The sequence below is a fragment of the Sceloporus undulatus genome, chromosome 5 (genome assembly GCF_019175285.1).
Source record: "Sceloporus undulatus isolate JIND9_A2432 ecotype Alabama chromosome 5, SceUnd_v1.1, whole genome shotgun sequence".
Lineage (NCBI taxonomy): Eukaryota > Metazoa > Chordata > Lepidosauria > Squamata > Phrynosomatidae > Sceloporus > Sceloporus undulatus.
The window spans coordinates 97,698,736-97,723,283 of NC_056526.1; the positions used below are offsets into that span (position 1 = coordinate 97,698,736).

General features: G+C 40.5%; 1 protein-coding gene across 1 annotated transcript; it reads right to left on the reverse strand.

The window, feature by feature from the left end:
- Positions 1-3,690: 3,690 nt before the first annotated feature.
- Positions 3,691-23,748, reverse strand: NECAP1 (NECAP endocytosis associated 1). The gene is made up of 8 exons (XM_042468685.1): positions 23,517-23,748; positions 18,708-18,808; positions 16,896-17,000; positions 16,026-16,107; positions 11,474-11,582; positions 11,179-11,365; positions 9,802-9,913; positions 3,691-5,820 (listed from the first exon to the last, which is right to left on the reverse strand). The coding sequence occupies exons 1-8, from the start codon at positions 23,642-23,644 to the stop codon at positions 5,772-5,774; spliced, it is 873 nt and encodes a 290-aa protein (XP_042324619.1). The 5' UTR covers positions 23,645-23,748; the 3' UTR covers positions 3,691-5,771.
- Between the last annotated feature and the right edge of the window lie 800 nt (positions 23,749-24,548).

Consider the following 24,548-nt stretch of genomic DNA (forward strand, 5'->3'; position numbering starts at 1 on the left):
AAAAAGTACAAGTATTCTCTTGTGTTAATTAATCCTTGATACGTCTTTCTTCCGTTCTTAGAATCTTGAAAGAGTACTGTACTTATTTCTTTTAGCTTCAACCTTTCTTTACATTATGTATCATGCCACAAGAAGAAAGAAAAAGATACAACATACACTCTAAAATATTTAACAATGTTCTAATAATTTTGTATCTTAAACTATATTCAATAGTTGCTTAATTGCCTAATACATGCATTATTCCTTAATCATCTGTTCCTATTTAATAAAACAAGCTTTATCGGAGGTTACTTTTTCCCCCATCTACAGACCTATAATGGTATAAAAGATAATAATGCAAACAAGATCATAATACAAAATGTCCTAGCTTTAACTGTAATCAACTTTTCAAATATTTATTTATTTTATTTATTTATTTAGGTATTTATATCCCGCCCTTCAGCCCTAATGGCTCTCAGGGCGGCTTACAATATTATTTTTAATCAGACAGTTCCCTGCCCTCAGGCTTACAATCTAAAAGACACGAAACAAAAGGAGAAGGGAATGATGGAGGGAGAGGGGATGAGGTCCAGTGGTTCTTCTCTCCCTCTGAGGCCTGGACCAAGGCAGATGGATTGGAGGGAGGGCTCTTCCTTCTTCCAAAGATATCCAAAATATCTTTATTTATATCCCAAGTCTTTTCCCAAAACATTAATACTGTACTCCATTCCTCTTTCCTTTTTTGTGTATTTTGATTTTGTATACCACAAGATCTCTTATCTAATTCTCTATGCTCATTCGCTTTTTGCATCCAATTATCGCAAGTTGGTCATGTGTCTGACTTCCAAAATTTAGCTATCAATATTCTGGCAGCAGTGACCAGGTACAAAATTATTCTTCAGTATTTATTCTCATCTGATGAATTCAAGATTGAGGTCATATTGAGCAAATATAATTCAGGGCTTTAAAGGAAATTGAATCCCAAAAATCCATTGAATTGTCTCATGAACCTCTTTCCAAAATTTTTGAATTTCTTCACATCACCACCATATATGGAAAATTGTCCCTTTTTCCTTTTTACCTCTCCAACCTACACCTTTTTCTAATTTGTATATCTTTTTAAAATTTCCATGGTGTGTAATACCATCTGTTCATAATTTTCATGAAGTTCTCCTTTAAGTCTTGTGACACCATGAATTTATTTGACTTTTCCCAAGCATTTTGCCACTCCTCAATCTCAATCCTACAACCTGTGTCACGTGTCCATTTAATCATATAGTCCTTTACAGTTTCTGGTTCTGGTTCTAATTGTCTATCCAGTAATAACTTATAACATTTTGAAATCTTTTCCCCCTCTATTTGCCAAAATATTTTGTCTAGCTTGTTCAGATTATTTTTGATACCTGTATTCAACACTGACGGAGAACAATATTTAGGGATAACAGTTAAATTACATGGATCTTACATTTAAGTGAATACGCAAAGAAAATGTATGTATTTCTGGATATTACAAGGACTGTTTATTTTCATAATGCACCATTCAGGTGAGCAGTGGAAAAACAGATGTACTGCGACCCATCAGAGTTCACAGTGACAGAGTGCCCCCATGCCTTCCAACTAGCCCGCTAACAAAGGATTTCGGAGATCTTTTAGAAGCCAAAACTAGCCTGAAGGCAAAGGTATTTGTCCTACATCAAAGGAAATCAAGTCTACATTGTAAAGGTTCGCTCAGTATGACAATGTCCAGGGTGAAAATGAAGTTGTAAATCAGCCTTATCAGCTTGTCCAGCAGAACATGCTGCCTAAATCACCTATCTTCCTGACTTCAGAGGTGTTAAAGTTTCTCATTTGAAGCTCCCAAAATCTTTTGTTTGATGTGTTTATCGGATAGTGTGGGCATGACCACTCACTTCAGAGATCATGGCTGCCCAGAGTAGAGTCCGTTTGGGGCCACAGGGAGAAAGTACACATACCAAAATTCAGAAGATTTTGGCGCTGATAACAATGTAATGGTTATATGTGCTTTTTCAGTCCCCACAGCCACAGGTAACATATGAATATTATGTATACGCTGCAACATTTTGATCTAGCTCCCAAATGTGTTTTACAATGAATTAATTATTTTTTCTGCCAGAAAAACTACTGTATTTTCTGACGTATAAGACTACTTGTCAACCCAGGAAAATCTTCTCAAAAGTCGGGGGTTGTCTTATATGCCGGGTGTCATCTTATAGGGCAGGTGCTGAAACTTCCAAGCCGGACTGGAGAATCTGCTGTCACCGCATATGGTGGGGGGAACTCAAAACCGGCCACAGCCGCATCCCCATCATATGCAGTGACTCTATGAAAGCAGCAAGGGTGGCGCTGTACAAGTACGGTAGAAGAAAATCCACTCACCAGGATTTGTGGAAAGAAGTGACTTAACGCAGTCCTGATGATGAGGTGAGGGGGCGCCTCACCGGGAAGATGTAAGTGAAGGGCAGAGCAAGGGAGAGCTGACCAATCCAAGCAGGCTTTGTACACAACAAGTTTTCCTGATAAGTACCTGCATGTCATAAGCATTTGAATTAAAATTACCATATTGAAATCAAATCTGATGTTTTTTTAATTTTTATTTGGTGTGTGTTGGAAGAGGGGTAGTCTTATACGGCGAGTATATCCCAAACTATATATTTTAAAGTTGGGGGTCGTCTTATGCACCCAGTCATCTTATACGCTGGAAAATACGGTTTTAGTAGAGTTGATAGCAACTGAGAAAACTTTAAAAATCTGAATCCCTAAAATGATATTCTGGACAATAACAAATTCACAGCATTACAGCAATCTTTTTGGACCTAGGATCTACTAATCTGCAGCACAGGACCCTGCTTAACTTCCTCATCTCTTACCTGAGATAATTTAAAAAAAAATTTTTTTAGACAAAGTTAGACTTACCTATGTATAGGTAAAAAAATACATTTAACATTTTTAATCAGACAAATTAACAAAAAATGACTAAACTAATGTCAACATGTAAAGAAAGAAAGAAGAAAAAGTGGTAGAAAAAAAGAGAAAGAAGGAAAAAAGGAAAAAGAGAATACACATAAACACATATATTTACAATAACTGGGAATATTTTCTATCTATTGTATCTTCCTATTACAATTGGATAAATTCAAGATTATAGTTCATATCTTCCAGTCTTTACAGAAAAAACCCAACACTGACATCTGAAATGAAACAGTGAACTGATACAAGTTGACTCAATCCAGAGTGCTTGGGGTGCTTGAGCTAAGTTGAACTTCTTGGGTGCTTGGGGGAGTTGAGTTGAACCTCTTGAGCTGCTGTATCTCTGGAAGAAACCTCTGAAATCCTCTTTGCTTTGTTCCACCCTTTCCACCATGAATGGTCATTACTCATTCTTCTGCCTAGGCAAGAAGAACCCTTTCCTATTTACCTTTATCAAGAATCCTCCTAGGCAGCTTACAGATTCCATTCTACAAGTGTCTCCATGCCTGTTCTTGTTTTCCTTCCAGATTCTTCCAACTTGCTTATTTGTCTGGGCTGCTTAATCCATGTATTTAAGGAAAAAGTCCAGTCCTACAGCAACCTACCTTCCTGAGGGATCCTAACAGATGAAAGTGGCACCAGATGTCTTTAGAAGTGCAATATAGAAACGCCAGATATCTGTAAATATTGCTTAATTTAAAAAACATGCACACAGATCAAAAATACATGCCCTTTGCAATTATATTCTGGATTTTATTTGCTGTTATTGAACCAGTACATCTTATGTTTCATATACATATAGACGAAATTTTATTTCAGTTTTTGCCAATACATAATATATTACCTTGATACGAGCTGTAAAAAACAAAACAAAACAAAAAAGAAATAGAAGGAGAAGCTCCTGATTACTCTTTTCCAATTATTATCTAACTTCTTGAGGTCTGGACACAGAATTATTGAAATGATAGGGCCTGTCACTGATATAGACTATTCAAGCCAGATTGAAGATTTCCTGGTCTGACTTATACAATTCCACTAGTAGAGAAGAGGAAGGAAAACAGTTCACGAGCAACCAGTGGTGAAATAATGAAGACTCAAAAATACATCTAGTTGTAGGAGTAGATTAATATAGAAATAAAGTGGTAGTGGTGCCAAGAGGATGAATAACTGAGTATTTAAAGCATATATAGCCTTAAAAAGCAAACCCCAGCAGATGTTTCAGATAAGTGAGATATGCATATAACTTTTCAGAACTTTCACTTCTCAGTTACTAGTGGAGTAGATCTCCCCCTGCTGTACTGGTTTTAAATAATCTACAGAAAAGTTCAAGAGTCACAGGGCTATGATCTAAGGAGAAATATCACAAGACTACTCAGATATACCCTAATTCTGCCACACACATCTAAAAGCACCAAGCCATGGGCTCATATCAACTGTGTGTACAAACACAGATCTCTAGCTGATATGAACGGATATTGCTTACTGCCTACTGGCATCACCAAAGATTCCCACAGTGAAACTTACAAATCTGTTCAACAATATTTTTCAGGAGCCAAGCAAACCAAGTATAATAGTATGCCTTCCCAACCAACTGAGCAGCTGATGGGAAGAAAGAACAGATGGTACAGAATAGAGGATAATAAAAACACTCTGTCCCAAGTAATTTCACTGTTCACTAATATTTGGTTGGGAGAGATGACCCATGTATAAAGACAGTAAACATGCTGGCCAGAAAAGTACAGTTCAAACATTAGTTCCCTTAAGCCCTGAAATTCATTTTTAGAAATCTGCAGTGGCATTTCTGCTGCCGTTGACAGTTAGGTGATGGCATTTCATTGGCAATAGTCAATTAAGTGCTTAGACTGCTTTCACATTTGCAGGCATATCCCAAGTGTAGAATATACATAAAATTTGTATCAAGAGTCAGTGCTAATCTGCACAATCTCTTCAGCAGATTTCTAAAAGAACCAAAACTGCAGTTTCCTAATAACAGATAGCTCTGTTATTGTTCTATGTAAAGATGGAAGCAGGAGAGGGTGGGTTTTTTGCATGATACGGGGACAATTTTTCTACACATTTCCAGTTTTAAAAAGTTGTAAAGTATCTTCAGTGCTAGGAGGTGGTGAATCAGGGAGATTTGTAGGTGTACACCCAGAGTGAAAGAAGGGTGATCTAAGTCAAACTGCACCACAAGTAAGTTGATACACAGACTCATTAACACTTCCCTATCACACGTCAGAAGGGGAAAATAACATCTGAGGAAGGGCTCAGTTAGGTCCATCATAAAGATACTATGACAAGGAAAGTATATTGTGTCACAATGACTTCTTTAGGAATGGCTTTTGTTTTCCTCCTCATTTGCTACACAAAAACATTCATCAAATATGCTTGTCATGGCCCACTATTCTGTTCAGGCTTCCAGCCAACCTGCCAAGATCATTGCCGCTATGGTAGAGGTGGAAAACAGAAAGGGAGACAAGTCCAGCTAGAAACTCCAAATCTGGCCAGCTTTCTCCTAAGCAACACAGCGTTAGTTTTCCTCCACAGTAGCAGCTATGACGTAGAGGGTACACTTAGCAAAGCCTGTCAGAGCTTCCCTCCCATTCTTCTGACATTATCACAGGGCATTCATGAGAGAAAATTATGGGTGCCAATGCAAATGCAAACTTTAACATAAAAAAAGGAGGATTGTCCAAAAATCATGTTTTGACAGAAGAGCTAAGGAAATCAGCTCACTCCCATTTGACCTGGAGTCCTCAAGCCTTGTTCATTGGTCCATTCTTACTTTTTCAACTCAAGATTCTTCAGAATTGGACCCAATTGGGTGGCTGGGAAGATTGGCTGGGAGCTGTGCTGTGGAAAAGAAAGCAGAACAGAGTTAGTAAGGATAGGGGCAGTCTTTGGCATTTGCCACAAACCTTTAGAAGCTTGCATATCCCATTATGTATATCTTCCCCATTTCTTGATCAAGATCTTCAAACTGGAAATCTTAACAGTGGAAAAGGAAAGTTATTCAGTAAACTGAAACAAGATTCTTACTGTTCCAGCATTATAGAAATGTGAATGAGATGTGCTTGATTGTTTTGGGAAGGGACATAAAATCCATCTATTTGGATGAAAAGGACACTGGCTACGTGATCTGGCTGTCTCTTAATATACACATTTGTTTTTCCATTTACCAATAATTTTATATATTGCACTTTTAAAGTTTTATGGTTGGTCCCCTTTACAATCCAGTGCTAACATTTTTAAGAATTTGCAGTGGATCTTTTGGATAGCGACTGCGACTGCAAAGGTGGCAACTTGACTAATGGATTTGGAATAATCTGCCAACAGGTCACAAATAATACCTAGCAACATCCAACCCACCTTCATTCTCAACAAGTAGTTCCTGGGGTTGCTATATAATGGGCAGAGTAATAATAGTGGACTAGATCTTCCACCTCCCCAGAGATACATAACTTCTGTGTGTAGGGGATTCCTTTGTACCTTTGAACTTGGTACAGCCTTATAAAGATAGAACAATATTTCTAAAATATTTAGGGTAAAGGCTTTTCTGAGGGTAACAAATGATAAATCTTGAAAATACTTTTAGAAATATTGTTCTATTTTTATAAGGCTGTACTGTACCAAGTTCGAACACTTACTGCTGGATAGCAAGCACATTTTCACAAGTATCAAATTCAAAAATTCTTTATCTGATAAAATATTTGTCCTCATGGATTATAGAAGCCTGGACACCCTCAAAATAAGATTGGAACAATGATGACCAACAATGGACTCATCCTTTCTGAGTTAGTTGCTCAATGAAACATAGGCCTGAATCCGATGGGCAGACGGGGGTAGCTTCCAGACACTACGGGGGCAAGGTGTTTACATGATGCATGCCCTTGGAGCACTCAGGCACCAGGGCAGCCCAAAGCTGGCCCCAGAAGGAGCAGATCTCTTCTGCTCCTTTTGGTACCATGGCAGGAGGCTCTCTTGTGGCTGGGGTGTGTGTTAAGCACAGCCCTGGGGCAAATGGGATGGGAGCTCCTTCTTGCCCATCTGCTTCGCCCCATCATTTTGCAAAATTGCAATCATCTCAGCCCATCAGTCTTTTTCGAGTATGGATTCTAGCCTTAACAGAAGAGAGATCAACTTTTACCCTTAGCAATGAGGAGGGACCCCTGGATGGAGTGCTAGTAGTTCTTTCAAGAATCTATTCTGAATGGTCTCAACAGTTGCAAACATGAGCCTGTCCCCCTATCTCTACTCAATACAGCAATTGCGGCAAAACTTTGGCAATTAAGATTTTTAAGATGTACCCCAGATATTTAAGACTGTGACATTGTTCAGTCAAGTGACCATCTAAATGACATTTATGCAAATGCTTCCTTTTAGAGAAAGAAGACTGCTGTTGTTTTTTGGATAGGAATATAAGTCCTCCAGCTTATAAACACTTTTATAGTTTTATTAAAAGTTTTATTAAAAGTCTCCTCAAACCTATCTGAGTGGTAGATAATAAAGCCATGTGATAAGCATATAACAACATTTAGAACTTTCTGTTTCCAACAGAAGGTGGGAAACATTCTGCAGAACTCAGATCACAGACTAGATTGTTCACACAGAAATTAAACACAAAAAAGGCTAATAGACATCCCTGCCTGACACTTCTACTGGTTTGGACTTTGCCAGAGAACCTGGTAGTCCTACCCTCACTCTTAATTCAGTGTGGAGAAAAACAAGACTACGTTCTATCTACTGCATATACTTGATTATAAGTCGAGAAATTTATGCTCCAAAATTGACTCCAATATCCTGGATCGACTTATATATGGGGCAATATGGTAATACTACTTTGAAAACCATTCAAATAAGTGCCTACCCTTCCTTTATAGCCAGTGAGCTCCAAAACAGCTGCTGAGACAGAGTGTGAGTGCTTTCCTTCCCGTCTGCCTTCCCTGTCACATGTGTGTGTATGTTTGTGTGTGTTGATTGATGGGGATTGCTGCCAGACACCTTAACCTTCCTCCGAAACAGCTGCTGAGACAGAGTACTTTCCTCCCAGTCTGCCTTCCCTCTCTTAAATGTGTGTATATGTTTGTGTGAATGGATTGATAAGGGTTTGCTGCCGGACATCTCACCCTTTCTTCATAGCCAAAGACCTTTGAAACCGCTGCTTAGGCAGGCACAGAGAGTGCCCTCAATTTATCCACAGGATCATAAAAAAATCCACAATTTTGGTCCCAAAATTTGCCCTCTATAGATACACAAGGTTGACTTATAGTTGAGTATTTGGGTGTGACAATTCTTCTCAGACGCACCATCAATCAAGTCAAATGCAAAAGCAAAATCCACAATTGCCACATATAGGTCCAAAACACACTGCAGAAATAATCCAATTTGCGACCACTTTAACTGCCCTGGCTCAATGCTAGGGAATTCTGGGCACTATAGTTATGTGAGGCATTTAGCTTTCTTTGTCACAGAGCTCTGGAGCCACAATAAACTACAATTCCCAGGATTCCCTAGAACTGAGCCAGGGCAGTTACAGCTGTCTCAAACTGTATTATTTCTACAATGTGTTTTGGACCATAGACTTCCTTTTGATTCTATCAGACTTCTTTTGAATCAGATGGGTGACCACAAAAAAAATTTCAGTTGTGCTCCTGCCATACTGAAATCTGGCTTGTTCCTCTATTATGATGTCACTTTCCACTGCCTGGTCCTGATGTTTATTCAGTTGAAACCTGCCATATACTTTTGACACTATGTCCAGGAGATTTATTGGTCTATAATTTTGGGATCAGATCTCTCTCTCTTTCTCTTTATACAGGAGAACAATAACACTGGACCAACATCCAGTAGGAATATTTCTTTTGACTAATATGTGAAAATAACTTGGACAGGATGGGGTTCCACCAGGAAGAAATGAATTTAAATTATTCAGGGGAAGCATGTCTTCCCTTGGAGCTTTACTGCTGTAAGACTTTTAAGCAGACTGTCAGTCTCTTGAGATGACACTGGGGATCTATCAGGGAGATCATCACTGACTGATTCTTCTACCATTGGCTCAGGACCTATGGAAAGTCCCCTCTAAAAGATTTCCCATGTGGAAACTGAAATTTTAGATTCTAAGTGGAGCCTGTTGATCCTTAAACTAAAATGAACCATATTCAGAGTTCTACTTCATTCTTTTGCCAGACGACCCATTCCAAATCCCTTCATCTTTGTCTTATAAATATAGTTTTCTTTCTCTTCAACAAGGCTTTATATTGAGATCATTTTTAATCAGTCTGTGAAAAGCTTCAGACCCATTCTTTTTAGGAGCTTGGTTAATTCCTTTTTAATATTCCTGCACTCAGCACCAAACTAACTTGCATTGTGCAATTTAAGGATTTTGGCAGGCTCTGATTGGATTAGGTGTGATTTTAGCAGAGCTATAATTTGTTGATAACCCTCCATAACCTCCAGATTGCTCTGCAAGATTTTACTCCTAAAGTCAGCCAAAATGGGACCATACAAGTGATCAGTAATCTCAATACTCAAAGATTCAGATCATTTAAGTCATCTATTGCCTGCTGTAGCCATCTTCAGTGAATATGCACTTTTATTTCCACTTTGCTTCACTGCTAGCTGTATGATTTAATACAGTAATAGTCACTTTCTGGTCAGTTTTCTAATGAAAAAGTTTTTACAGCAGGTAGCAATCTAGAAGTGATCAAGAAGTAATAGACTACACTGCCCCCTCCTTGTTGAATGGTAGGTATAATAACCATCAGACATATCTAATAGGCTGCCATTGCATCTATGGCAGTTGCATCTCCCCTGAATTAATCACATGCTTATTACCTGGATGCAGTGTTGAAGTCGCCCCATAGGTCTGTAGTGGCTGGAACCATACCAGGTGCAGAAACGTTTGAAACAGGAGGTGGCAAGTCCAAGTCTAGCAGAATATCTGATGCTATGGAGAAAGAAACATTTGATTATTGTGCTGTGCTGTGGATTCCCAAGCTTGGACAAATCAGATTGCTAAACCTCAAAACTGCAGCAACTAAAGCTATATCTAGAGCAGCCATGGACTGAACAGATTAGTGGAAAAAAATAGCTAGATGCCCCTCAGCCAACAAATGATTTCACATTCTACACTTGCTGTGAGGAACAGGCACTCATGCAACATAAATGGTTGGAATATTTTACAATAGAGAAGCAGCAGGAAGGAGGGAAGGTGGGTGGGATTATTCCACCCTTTCCTTGCATGCTATTTTGACTTTTTATCTCTCCAAGCCGTTTTCGTCTTTCTCCCGAAAAAAAATTGACAAGGGAAAAATTCCTCACACACATACTTTGGAAATGCAGAATTTGGAACACTATGCCAGTTCGGGGTGCGGGGAATCTGATATTACCATTGGAAGAGGACAATAATGTCGTACTTTTCAGTACCATGATTTCAAATTATTTCAGCTATGGATCATATGACTGTGAATTACTGTATACACTAGACTATAAGTCGACCTCAAGTAGAAGTCAAGGGTAGATTTTGAGGCCAAAATTATGGATTTTGATATGACCCATGGATAAGTCAAAGTTAAAACCTAAGGGCATGTAACAAAGGATCTAAAGAACGAAATAAAAGAAAATGCTTTTGTGAGTTTTTCGGGCTAAAAGAAAATGATACAATAGAATTTACAAAATTCAAGGAGGCATAACTGTTTGTGCTCACACTAAAGCCTACATGGATGAGAGAGAGAGTTGGGGGGGGTGTCAGTGCTTCCAGGACAGATTACTTTCTTGCCTTTCACCTTTTTTTTTTTAAATGGTTCCTTTTTAGCAAAATAAGTTAGTTTCTTTTTTAAAACATAAGAGTTAAAATACAGTACTTACACTGACCTGTGGATAAGTTGATCCAGGTATTTGGGTCAATTTTTTGACTGAAATTTTTAGATGTCTACATGAGTATATACAGTATTATCAGCATATGCCCCATTATCATAACACTACACATTTTATTACTGAGATGCCAGCATCTCATCAATACTTAACTTTTTTTCTTTTTGTAAAAGCTGCCTTTTACACTGCTATTAATCCTGGGGCAATACAGATTGCTACTGTTCTTCTGAGGTCCGATTTATATACTTGTTTTTAACATCACTATTTGCACATTCGAAGCTTCTGCAACCTCAAAAGGATTGTTTCAAATTTCCTTCCTTGAACATATATGGCTGTTACCTGTGTTGCCCAATGTGCTTGATTTCAACACTGGTGGAGGTGTCACATGATTAGAAATGGCAGTTGAGGAAGGTGGAGGGACAGGAGGTGGTGCAATTTTGCCCCCAGGAGGTGGCGGGAGCAGGCTTAGTCCCCCTGATCCAGCTGGACGTGGCTTGGAATGTCCACTTTTTTTGGTTGGCATATTCTGTAAAGAGAAATATGTAATCAACAGGAATCTCTCAGATTAACAACACTTCACCATATAAACCACAAGGCAGGTGATTATAAAGCACAAAGTCTATGCGATTCTCACCCCAATGTTCAATTTAATGGTCTGTCCTTCCTTAAACCCGAGGTCAAGCTTGGGACGGTTGTCTATTTCTTGGGACTCCTTGGAAATTTCAGACTCTTGTTTCACCCACCTGCATTGGGAAAGGAAAGAACAGAGAAAAAGGAATCCATACATGATGAAAAAAATGATTACAGAGGGAAGGAACAGGCAAGGAAAATCTCACCAGGGATTTTCTATCAAGTTTCTTTCCTCCAATAAATACCCCAGTAAGGTGCAGTGTAACAGCAAGTACATGACTGGGACTAACTACATCTGCATCTTAATTTTTGCCCAAGGAATTCAGAGGTGGCTTAGGCAAACTTGTTTTGATGGTGCTTCACAACTTGGTGAGAGGGATTAAGCTGACTGAAAGCAACTAATACAAAATCACCCTGTGAGCTTTCTAATTATGCGGGAATTTGGACTCAAAGCAGTTTATAATCTAAAGGAATACAAGAAAAATTTATCATGGTTGTTGTTATTTTAATATCCCACCTTTCTCCCAACATAGGGACTTAAAGTGGCTAACAGCAAAATTTAAAAACAACACAATTTAAAAACAATACAAAATTGAAATATATAAACATAAAATTTTTAAAAACAATTAAACACTTTTTAAAGTTAAAACAGTTATAAATTAAAATACAACATGATAAAAATACAAACTTTAAAATTTAAAATGCACAACATTTAAATCCCAGTCCTTAGCAGCTTGAAAAGACCTGACAGCATAAGAATGTTTTTACCTGCTTCCGAAAGGATAGCAGGAATGGAGCCATCCTGGCCTCTTTAGGGAGGGAGTTCCAAAACTTGGGAGCAGCCACTGAGAATGCCTTCTCTCTTGTTCCCACCAAACGAGCCTGAAAGGGTGGTGGGACAGAGAGAAGAGCCTCTCCGGATTTTCTCAACACCCTAGTGGACTCATAAAGGGAGATACGGTCCTTCAAATAACCTGGACCTAAGCCGTATAGGGTTTTATAGGTCAAACCCAGCAGTTTGATTTTTGCCTGGAAACAGACTGGCAGCCAGTGGAGCTGTCACAACAAAGGAATTGTATGCTCCCTGTAGCCAGCTCCAGTTAACAACCTGGCTGCAGCTCTCTGGGACAACTGAAGTTTCTGAGCACTTTTCAAAGGCAACTCCACGTAGAGCGCATTACAGTAATCCAAATGGGATGTAACCACGGCATGTACCACTATGGCTAGATCTGACTTCTCCAGGAACAGGCGCAGTTGGCACACTAGCTTTAACTGTGCAAACACACTCCTGGTCACTGCTGAAACCTGGTCTTCCAGGCTCAGCGCTGAATCCAGAAGTACCCCCAACTATGAACCTGAGTTTTCAGGGGGAACGTATTCCCATCTAACACAGGCTGAATCCCTATTCACAGATCTGTCTTTCGGCTGATCAGGAGCATTTCCGTCCTGTCTGGATTAAGCTTCAATTTGTTTGCCCTCATCTAGTCCATTACAGCGACCAGACACCAGTTTAGGATAAAAACAGCTTTCTTGGAATTAGGTGGAAAGGAGTGATAGAGCTGAGTATCATCAGCATACAGGGGACACGATACTCCAAAACTCCAGACAACCTCTTCCAGTGGTTTCATGTAGATGTTAAAAAGCTTAAGGAATAGGACTGAACCCTGCGGGACTCCACAGGCCAATGAGTCGAACAGGAATCCTCCAGCACCACCTTCTGAGAACGTCCCTCCAAGAAATGACAGAGCCACTGCAAAACAGTACCTCTAAGCCCCATCCCAGAGAGGCAACTCAGAAGGGCACCATGGTCAATGGTATTGAAAACCAATGAGAGATTCAGTAGAACCAATAGTGACACACTCCCTCTGTCCAGTTCCCTGTGTAGGTCATCCACCAAGGTGACCAAAGCAGTCTCTGTCCCTGTCCCATAAGCAGGCCTGAAATCAGATTGACATCCATTATGAAGCCTTGCCCTCCCTCCAGTCCATCTGCCTTGGTCCAGACCTCGGAGGTTGAGAGGAACTGCTGGACCTCTTACCCTTTCCCTCCACCACTCCCTTCTCCTTCTGTGTCATGTCTTTTTAGATTGTAAGCCTGAGGGCAGGGAACCGTCTAACTAAAAAGATTGCATGTACAGCGCTGTGTAAATTTACAGCGCTTCATAAATAAAGGTTAATAATAATAATAAATAATAATCCATCTCACCCAGGAAACCCTGGAATTAAGAAGCCACCACACGCTCCAGCACCTTGCCCAAAACTGGAAGGTTGGAGACTGGCCCATAATTATCTAATACAGTAGGATCCAGGGAAGTTATTTTCAAAAGCCATCTTACCACAGCCTCCTTCAGGTGTGTTGGGACCTTGGGTTGTTGTAAAGAGGCATTAATCACTTCCCTTACCCACTGAGTCAGTCCTCCTCTGGCCTGTTTAATAAGCCAAGAAGAGCAAGGGTCTAGTATACATGTGGTGGCTCTCACCTCTCCAAGGATCCCATATCATCAGGCTGCACAAATTGAAAAGTATCCATCAATCCTGGACAAGCAGGATCTAAGGTTATATCCACCAAAATTGTATCCACGCTAGCATCTAAGTCAGAGTGAATCCAAGTAATTTTATTAGCAAAATGTTGGGCAAATTCCTTACAGTGAGCTGTTGTTGAGTGGTTTACATTCTCCTCAGGACCAGATCATAACAGACCCTGACCACTTGAAACAGCTCAGCTGAACGATTCTGTGCAGCTACAATAGTTTTAACCAAAAAAAAGCCTTTTTGCTGCCTTTATTGCAAAGGTGAGCATTAAAATAGAATTAAGCATGTTACAGTATCAAGACACAATTGTTTTTATATTGTTTTTGTTTTTATGTAGCCCCTGAAGAAGGCCACTGAGATGTATGCATAAGCCTGGACACAGTGGGCTTTTTCCAAAATGTAAAATCAAGGCTATCCACTGAGCACTTATGTGTCTTCCTTTTTTTCCTGGAGGAAAGGGCCTTCCAATAATGTACTGGGTTTTCTGTTTACTGTTTTCCTTTTCACGTTTATGTTCTTAACAGGTTTTAAATTTTTGATAGTTTAATTAACATTTTTAACTTCTGCATGTTCTAAGTTTTTAGCTATGTTTAACTGTTGCAAACAGTCCCAAACTAGGAATGAGAAGGAATATAAAAAATAAACCCAAATTCCCTGGTCTACACTGAAAACTTTAAACCATGCAGGGAAACGGTAGCCTCCCCCACATGCTTCCTTGATCCCTACCATTCTTTAAAAAGCTATAATGGCAGTTACTTTTTTAAAAAGCCTCATTGTCACATGTGATCCATTTAGAGGGGGTGGGAAGCCATAGCTGAAGAAAAGAGAGTCTGCCCATCCCACATGCTGAAAAATCCTGCTCTCAAATCCCCATTTGGTTGGCAATTAGCCTTTTTTAAAAAAAAGAATACTACATGGAAGAGTGTTTTCCTCTCTTTCGTCAAAGTCTTATAGCTTTGGAAAAGGAATGCCTTTTCATTGTCATTGCCATGGGAGGGAGTGTTCCACCCACATTCTAGAACTTATTATATCATGCAAGTATTATCACATGAACAGTCATTTCAATCAAAAATATAAATGTAAAAAACACAAATGTTTAGCAGCAGAGTACCTAGCACCCACATCTTGGAGGTTCTGCCACACCATCTGTGTCAGAGACAGCCTGTTCCATCACTCCTTACTGCAGGCAAAGCAAGTCCTTGTTATTTTATTTTTTACTAATTAAAACATTAGTAATTACCTCTATAGTGAATGCTCAGCACAATACATGTAGCTTTAAAAACACATACTAAATATTTCTGAAGTGTTTAAAGTGTTTCCTATGTTTCAGAAAATCACTTATGATTTTCCCAACAACCAACCCATATTTTTCTAAAGAGGGGATTCTATAATTGCTGTACCAATCTCAGGGATCCTAGGGCTTGGATGATGTGACATGTAAAAGAGAAAATGACTGGACAACATAGAAGACCCAAGTCATTCAGAAATAAAAAAACCAGCAACTTGAACTGGACCCTGAAGATATTAAAAGTAAGTGCAGATAAGCAATAACAATGTGTAATAGGTTTCTAGAAATACCCCCTCCCAGTTAGGAGACAGTAGGGCAGATGAATACTGAAATAAAAGTGTAAGAACAAGAAGAGATTCTTTGCCCCAGGCAGAAGACTCTGTAAAGTCTAGACTGTGGAATAGCCAGGCACTGTAAATCTTCTTACTTGGCATTGTTTGGCAGTTATAGGTTAAAAGAGCAAACTGATGATGAATATGAGATAAGGGAAGAAGAATGATGAAAGAGGTAAAAGAAAAGAGGAGATTTGTGATTGATTGTGAAGAATCTATGATTGAGTTCCTAGAACAGCTGTAATGTCTGCTGCTGTGGTTCTACAGCAACCACGTTTACCATGCTTATGACATACTTGTTGTCAACACTTCACTCGCTAACCTCTACTCCTGGTAGCCAGTGAAGAGATCTATGGGGGAAAGAAGCAATTGAATATTCTGTGGTAGAGCAAAGAGAAAACTTACTTGAAATGATCCTGGAGGGCAACGTTGAAGTCAAAGGCATCCCCCCTGTCTCCAAAGCCAATGCCAATAAAAGCACTTCGTCCTGACAAGGGAGGTTGAGCAAGTAGTCAGTAGAGCAAAGATCCCCACAAATGCAGAGAAAGCCAGGTATAACTGGCACAGCACTACATACCCTGCGTTCAAATCAATCAAAGAAACCACTAACTCTATTTTGCAACAGCAACCCTTTTATTTTGCATTAATTGCTGTATTATCTTGTATTAACTGTCTTTCATCTATTTATCAAAATCTTGACTAGTCTGACTGTATACATTAAATATAATTATGTAACACATTACACTATTCCATATACTATATATACTCATGTATAAGCCTAGAAATTTTAGTCAAAAATCTGACCCAAAAAACCTGGATCGACTTATCCATGGGTCAATGTAAGTATATATATGGAGCCATCCCCTTTCTCTGAATAGAGTGATAAAAGGCGAAAGTTTAGTCCAAACTGGTAGCACAAAAAAGAAGCATGGATCTCCTCTATTCTGCCATCCATCCAGCCTTTAGGATGAGCACAAACAGTTATGCCTGCCAGAATGTTCTAAGTTCTTTAGCATCATTTTCCTTTGCATCTTCCTTTCCATCCTTTGTTATGTGCCCCTAAGTTTTACCCTCGACTTAGCCATGTGTCATATCAAGATCCATAATTTTGGCTCCCAAACCTACCCTCGAATTATACATGAGGTCGACATATAGTCAAGTATATATGATATATGGAAATCCCAACAATCTTTCATTCAACCTCATCCCTCTGAAGGCATTCTGTATCGGAAACCCTTTAAGTCCACCCCATTTCAGTAAAGAGGCCTGTCTCACCATTGTCATCTTGAATCCGGATAACAAAGTATCGGCTGGAATCAGTCACAGTCTCCACAGTAATACCAGGATACTGATCTATTGGCGCTTGGGCAAAAAGCTCTCCTGAGGAGATACAAAAAGAGCACCACATTCAAGACTCATTCAAGATTCAAAAATGGTATTGGGGAAGTGTACCTCCAAAACAGGGACAACCAAACTATTTAACAATAGGGTTGGCATCACCCGGTGCGGTAACTCATGGCATCCCCACCACTGACCTCCTCCCAACCCACACCATACAGACTTTTTAGTGATGTTTTTGTACTAATGTTACTCGTTAATTGTAATTCCTGCATATCACTAATAGTTGTGACATAAACTAGCAAATTTAAAATTGTACCTTTAAATTACAATATCATATGCACAGCCTCAGTGCATTTGCATATACATAGTTTCATGTGGTTGAAGTGAACATTTGGTAAAGGATGATGTTTTTAAAGAAAATTTTAAAATATATTTTTTTAAAAAATAAAAAAATTGTTAAAGTTATAAAAAATTATTATTTAATTTTTTTTAGAAAAAAACCAAACCCTGGAACCTTTTCTTTCTTCTTCGACTGACCCTGACCCCACTCCCACCATCTCATCAGCATTTTAATAGGAAACAGGCAAATGCCACAGCCCATTTCTGCCAAGAAGCAGATGTCTGAGGAGCAGCAGTGATATCACCCCACCCTTAGGATGCTTCCTGGTGCTATCCGCACCTGCCCTAGTGACACCATGGTTCAGCAACAAAGGCTAAGACACAATTTGAACAAAATTATCAGTACCATTTTCATAAAAACTACAGCTAAACTGTGGGGAACTACTATAATGTCAGTAGCAGTTTCTGAAAACTGATAGATATGAATAACCAAACAAACTAACATGAGTTACCACTGCTGAACAACAGAAAGATGTGCCTTTCCTTGATAAACTTTAACTCACACGTTGGCCTGTTACAGACTGCCAAAATAAAGCAGCTTTGGGTCTCTGGAGGTATGCTATTTAAATGATGCATGGGTCCTAAGAGTCCAGAGGTCGCGCCAAAGCCACACTCCATTCCTAAGCACTGGAGTGCAGCTTTTGGTGCAGCTTCCGGATTCTTAGGATGCATTCATCATTTAAACAGCATACCTCCAAAGAGACCCGAAGCAGCTGTATTTTGGCAGTCTGTAACAGGCCAAAGTTACTGAGAAGGTCTTTTAAATTCTAACTAATCTGTCTAAATTTCAGTCTGCTCAACATTTTAGTACAATAGATTCACCAATCGCTCAGTTAGCATACTTTGTTCCTGGAATGTAAGCAACTATCTCTATGGGTCACTAACACAGCAGGATAAAACAAGCAGATAGAAGCCTGATACTTTTTTTTAATGGCTTGTCGCCAAAAAAAAAAAAAAAGGAATTTCTTCTCTTGTGAAAAAGAGATTTAACACTGTGCAGTATTTACTTTTCAATTAGGGCCAGCCTTGCATTCAGTCAAGGTTTAATCATAATAACCACCTAAAAATATGCAGGACAGCATTACTGAACAAGTAAGGAAAATTACACGGAATCAATAAACTAAAGCAATGTTGTTAGCACAGAAATTATTTCAGAAGTTCAAAAATATTGAATCTCAAACTCTGGTCCTCCAGATGTCTGGAACGTTAGTTAATGGCTTGTAATGCTGAGTGCTGAAGCCTAAGACATCTGAAGAACCAAAGTTTGAGAACAATTACCATAAGATATCTTTAACTACACCATTATGTCTCTTGGCCTGTGTAATATCAATCCTGCAATATCCTCACCTGAAACTTTGTCTTCTAGCTTTATATAGGCAACTTTGCCTTTAGAGGTAATGCGAAGTCGTCCTGTCCAATCTGGCTGATCCAGTTTCCAGTCAGAAGCCCTGCGGATAAACAAACACTGGGACATGTGCCAATGAGAAACCCCCTGCATTGCATACATTCCCACTGTAGGCTTGACCTGCTGATTTCAGCACAATCCTGGGTCATAATAGATTTAGGTCCTCTGCTCAAGGCACAAGGTTGAGGTGCACATGGTCATGCAGAATTTGGACCTTTTGCTTTTCCACAATATCAGTGGATGATGAACATATCACTCTAATCTATCATTTATACCCTCGTCCACCCTGCTTCCTAGCCTGCTATTGAGAAAAGGTTAGAACAAACACAAAAGGGTTGCTGTTATTAGACACCATGTTTGAGTTATTCTTATTTCAGTGTGAATGACATCACTTCCACAGCACCTAAAAAAAAATAAGTGTAGCACAGACATAAAAGAAAGCCAATCTTGTCCTTGTAATGTAATGTATACTGTACAAACAATAAACAAAAGGAAAAACACAGTAGGAAAAAGAAAAGTATATTTTAAAAATTTAGTGAAAAGGGTATTCGTTTGATAGAATATGACTGGACAAGCCGACAGACATGAAACTCTTGGCCTTGAACCAGGAGTACTCTTACCTAACAAGGTACTTGTGAAAATCAAAAGGGTGGGAGAAGAATCATGTAAACCACTTTTGTTCCTTGGAGAAAAGGCTGTTGTTTCACTGTTTCTCATCAAGAGAAGTAATAGTGCCACTCTATTCTGCTCTGGTCAGGCCCCACCTGGAATATTGTGTCCAGTTCTGGGCACCACAATTCAAAAAGGACATTGAGAAATTGGAGCGTTTCCAGAGGAGGGTGACTAAAATGGTGAAAGGTCTGGAAACCTTGCCCTATGAGGAACGACTCAGGGAGCTGGGGATGTTTAGCCTGGAGAAGAAAAGGTTAAGAAGTGATATGATAGCCCTGTTTAAATATTTGAAAGGATGTCATATTGAGGAGGGAGCAAGCTTGTTTTCTGCTGCTCCAGAGAACAGGACCCGGAACAATTGATGCAAGCTACAGGAAAAGAGATTCCACCTCAATATTAGGAGGAACTTCCTGACAGTAAGGGCTGTTTGACAATGGAATGCACTCCCTCGGAGGGTGATAGAGTCTACTTCCTTGGAGGTCTTTAAACAGAGGCTGGATGGCCATCTGCTGGGGATGCTTTGATTGGATTTCCTGCATGGCAGGGGGTTGGACTGGATGGCCCTTGTGGTCTCTTCCAACTCTATGATTCTATGATTCATAAGGAGCAGCTTGACAATGGCAGAAGATTCCAATACATTTCTATATTTGCTTCAGGACTTGAAGCATTTGCTGAATACTCACTCAGGACCAAGCAACACAGGGATAACTGTTAAAGTTCTACATTATAAGAAGCACAAAAAGGATATTTTTCTAAATAAACAACAGCTGTCTCTGGCTTATATGTTTTATTATGTGCATAACCATCTTGGTTCATATGAAGTCCACACTGACTGAGGCTACACCATATGAAATGTGTTTTTCATGCATCAGCTGTATGAAATGTATTTTTGCGAATAATAGTGTTATAGTCACATTATTTTTCTCATATGCTTAGATGTTTTATCACTATTTTGACCATGAGGCTTTTATTTAGCTTTTAGAATAGCAGGTTCTAAGCTTCAATAGCAGATTCTGTTCCCACAAAACAAGATGAACAGTCATGAGACACATTTGTTCAGGAATGCAAAAGTAATTGGCAAATTTCTAAACTGGACCAAATTCTTCAGGATATTCAGTATTCCACAGCTTTTCAAATGTTTTTTTCCTACACTGTCTTAAGCATATCCCTTATTATTTCAAAACCTTACTTTAAGCACATTTCACAGACCTTTGAAAGATAACAAAATGGATAAGGAACTTTGTTTTCCTCAGTATTCCCATTCTCTGTTTTACAGAGGAAAAGCCAATGAAAGGGCCATCTCCATACTTTTTCAAGCCTTCATCTCTCCAACAGCATTTGCCATAAAACCTTCTATTTGGAAAAAGCAGATTCCAAGTGCATTTCAGATTTGAATGCAGGAAGGCACAGAAAGCAGGAGAGCCACTAACAGTAGAAACCAATGACACTTCTGATTGCTCACTTTGGCCCTATACAGACAGCCAAAATAAAGCTGCTTCGAGTCACTTTGGAGGTATGATGTTTCAATGATGCATGCGTCTAAAGCTGCACCAAAGCTGCACTCCAGTCCTTAGGACTGGAGCGTGGCTTTGGTGTGGCTTCTGGACTCGTATCATTGAAACACCATACCTCGAAAGTGACTCGAAGCAGCTTTATTTTGGCTGTCTGTATCAGGCATTTGTTGAGCAAGCAAGGCAGCTCAAAAGCATTTCAGGCAAATTCAGGGCCTGCGTAGGATGGATCAAGAGAAAAACAAGCATCACTGCTTCACAGTATCCACTTTCCATTCCTCTGTGCTCATCTCACCAGGACAGTCAGTGCTGATGTACAAGTTGGAAGATAATCCAGCTCCCTTTGTGCTTGTTAGCAAGAAGATAAAAGGCAGGAGAGTGGATTTGTCACTAATGAAAACAGCACTAGGATGACTCAGAGCGCGTGCGTGAATACACACACACAGCGCAAGGGAACAGAGCTGGAGGTGGGGGAGAAAGGAGGGGAGTTTATAAAACAGAGTCGTGTTTACTTCTTCCCTTGCTGTTTGAAAACCAGCATCAACAGCAAGAAAGAAATTCACTTGGGTTGCCATGCTGAAAAAGGAAGAGAGCAATCATCAATGACAGCAAGAGCAAACTCATGACATTTCCCATTTTAGCATCCTTTGTTAAAAGGATGTCAAGGCACTTCTTTCTGTTATTCCTCAAAAATACAGTAGGAGCAGGAAGCCAGGCAGGAATCGCAATAAAAGATAACCACTTCTGCTCAGTATTAGAACAAGGAGGGCACAAGCAGTGGCCCAATGGCTTCCCCATTAAAGAGAAAATTTACGTTAATGCACAGTAGTATCACAATGTTGTTGAGTTAGGCAGGGACATAGTCAGGGGGGTTCCTGACTAAGTGCCACCATTATAATGGGGGTTGGGTGTGGCAGCGCGGCAGCACACACCATTCATTTTATCTAATGGAAGGGGGGGTCCGGACCCCAAGAAACCCCCCTTGGCTATGTCCCTGACTTAGGTCTGAACAGGCAGGAATCCCACTTTCTATTCAGCCAGCTAAGGATTCTGATCATTGGGTAAGTCATTCTGACTCAGCCCAACGATTCCAGAAAACTATAGTGGTCCCTCCACTTTTGCTAGGGTTAGGGGTAAAAGACCCCTGCGAATGTGGGGGGAAAGGCAAATTAAAAAGAACAACAACACTATTCTTTTTACCTGAGGAATTGATGTTATTCTTTTAAATATGTTTTTATTGTTATTATTTTGTATTGATAGGAGGAAGGGTAGAAAGGTGTGGGGGGGGGTCGGGGATTGTTTTGTTATTAGTATTGGGAAATTGTATTTGTATTTTTTCTTTCTTTATTGTTACCCGCCTCGATCCTCAATGGGAAAGGCAGGATACAATTTATTATTATTATCATCATCATCATCATCATCATCATCATCATCATCATCTCCAGGTGCTCCAGTGCAACTCTATGGTCAATCACAGAATCATGCAGAAAGACCAAAAAATGCCTAGAGAGGTGTTTTCTCTAGGAACATCTAGGTTCTCCAGTGCAACGCTATGGTCAACGTCTGGCAGAGTTGCCTTGGAGGACCTAGAGATTCCTAGAGGGAGCATGTTAATCAAAACTGTCAATTATTCACAGAATCATAGAATCATAGAGTTGGAAGAGACCGCAAGGACCATCCAGTCCAACCCCATTCTGTCATGCAGGAAATCCAAATCAAAGCATCCCCGACAGATGTCCATCCAGCCTCTGTTTGAAGACCTCTAAGGAAGGAGACTCCATTACACTCAGAGGAAGTGCATTCCACTGTCGAACAGCCCTCACTGTCAGGAAGTTCCTCCTAATGTTGAGGTCGAATCTCTTTTCCTGGAGCTTGCATCCATTGCTCCAGGTCCTAGTCTCTGGAGCAGCAGAAAACAAGCTTGCTTCCTTTTCAACATGACATCCCTTCAAATATTGAATCTGCAAATGTCAAAGCTGCAAATGTGGGGGGCGGCACTGCACATGGGAGCAGGAAGTGAAGGGGAAAGGCCAGGTACACAACCCTCAGCCACAAGGCAGAAGGATGGGGCTGATGGGTGGGTTTATAGACACGGCACATGGAAATAAAGAGCCCAGGTTGGGAGGTGAAGCGGGATGCGCAGCACATGGACTCTGACAGTGAGAGCTGTTCGACAGTGGAAGAAGTATGGCAGAGTCTCCTTCCTTGGAGGTCTTTAAACAGAGGCCGGGTGGCCATCTGTCAAGGATGCTTTGATTGAGAGTTCCTGCATGGCAGAATGGGGTTGGACTGATGGCCCTTGTGGCCTCTTCCAACCCTATAAAGTCTCTTAGAGAAAGGAAGCCCCTTTGTACCTTGTGTATTCTTCCATCTTTGACTCTTTGTCTGGCTGTTTGCTATGGAATTCTGGGAGTTGGAGTTTGTTGTGGGCCTGGGCCCACAACAAACTCCAACTCCCAAAATTCCATAGCAAACAGCCAGACAAAGAGTTAAAGCGCTTCCAAACCGGGTTATCTCTCCAGTGCGCATTAACCAGAGCAACACAAAACCTTAAAGCGTAATTAAGACCTGTATCCGCGGTTGGAGGCCCTCGGGGGGATCCTATAGACGCTGATGTCGGGCTTCACGCAGAGAATGGACTCGTATTCCACCTCCGCCGTGGCTGTGGCTGTGGCCGCCGCCGTCGCCATCATCATCTCGGCTCTCAGTCGGGCGGGAGGAGAAAGGAGAAGGTGGAACACGGAAGGAGGCTAAGGAGAACAACAACAACCGGGAGCACTTCCGACAGCCATCTTTGTTGGGGGCAACGAGGGCGGTGGTGATGAAGCCCGTGGGCGCCATTTTAGGTCCTGGCACAGTCACCTGCGTCTCCTGGACGCCATCTTTGTTCGGGGCAACGAAAGCGAACGAGGCCAGTGGTACTGAAGCCTGTGGGCGCCATCTTAGGTCCTGGCACAGTCACCTGGGTCTACCGGGCGCCATCTTTGTTCGGGGCAACGAAAGCGAGCGAGGCAACGAGGCCGGTAGTAATGAAGCCCCTGGCCGCCATTTTAGGTCCTGGCACAGTCACCTGCGTCTCCCGGGCGCCATTATGGACGCTTTTATACTCACCTGACATATTGCTCCTATTCCACTTTGACTGCTGTTCCTGCCTCCCGTTGCATTCTGGGATTTGCAGTTTACAAGAAAGGCGTTTAGAATCTTCAGCCACAGAACTCTTAGGCCTCACTTGACTACAAAGCCCACAATGCAATTGGAGACAGCCACAGCAGTTAAAATGAAATAACAGCACTGTAGATTACAGTGGTCCCTAAACCTGTGCTCGTCAAGGGATTTTGGACTTCAGCTCCCAGAATCCCAGGCTATTGGCCAACATGGCTGAGGCTTCTGGGAGCTGGAGTCCAAAATCTCTTTAAGGCAATGGTCCCCAAAGTGGGTTTTTAAGGGATTTTTGACTTCATCTCCCAGAATCCCAGGCTATTTGTCAACATGGCTTGAGGCTTCTGGGAGCTGGAGTACAAGGTCTTTTGGACTTCATCTCCCAGAATTCCAGACTAATGGCCAAATCTTTTGGGCTTGGCTGAGGCTTCTGGGAGCTGG

Coding starts and splice junctions, on each gene's coding strand:
- NECAP1 (XM_042468685.1), bottom strand. CDS start 23,644: ATGATGATGGCGACGGCGGCGGCCACAGCCACAGCCACGGCGGAGGTG. Junction 11,583..16,025: donor GCCCTCCAGGATCATTTCAA/GTAAGTTTTCTC, acceptor TTCCCAATGCAG/GTGGGTGAAACAAGAGTCTG. Junction 5,821..9,801: donor GACTTCAACACTGCATCCAG/GTAATAAGCATG, acceptor TCTTTTCCACAG/CACAGCTCCCAGCCAATCTT.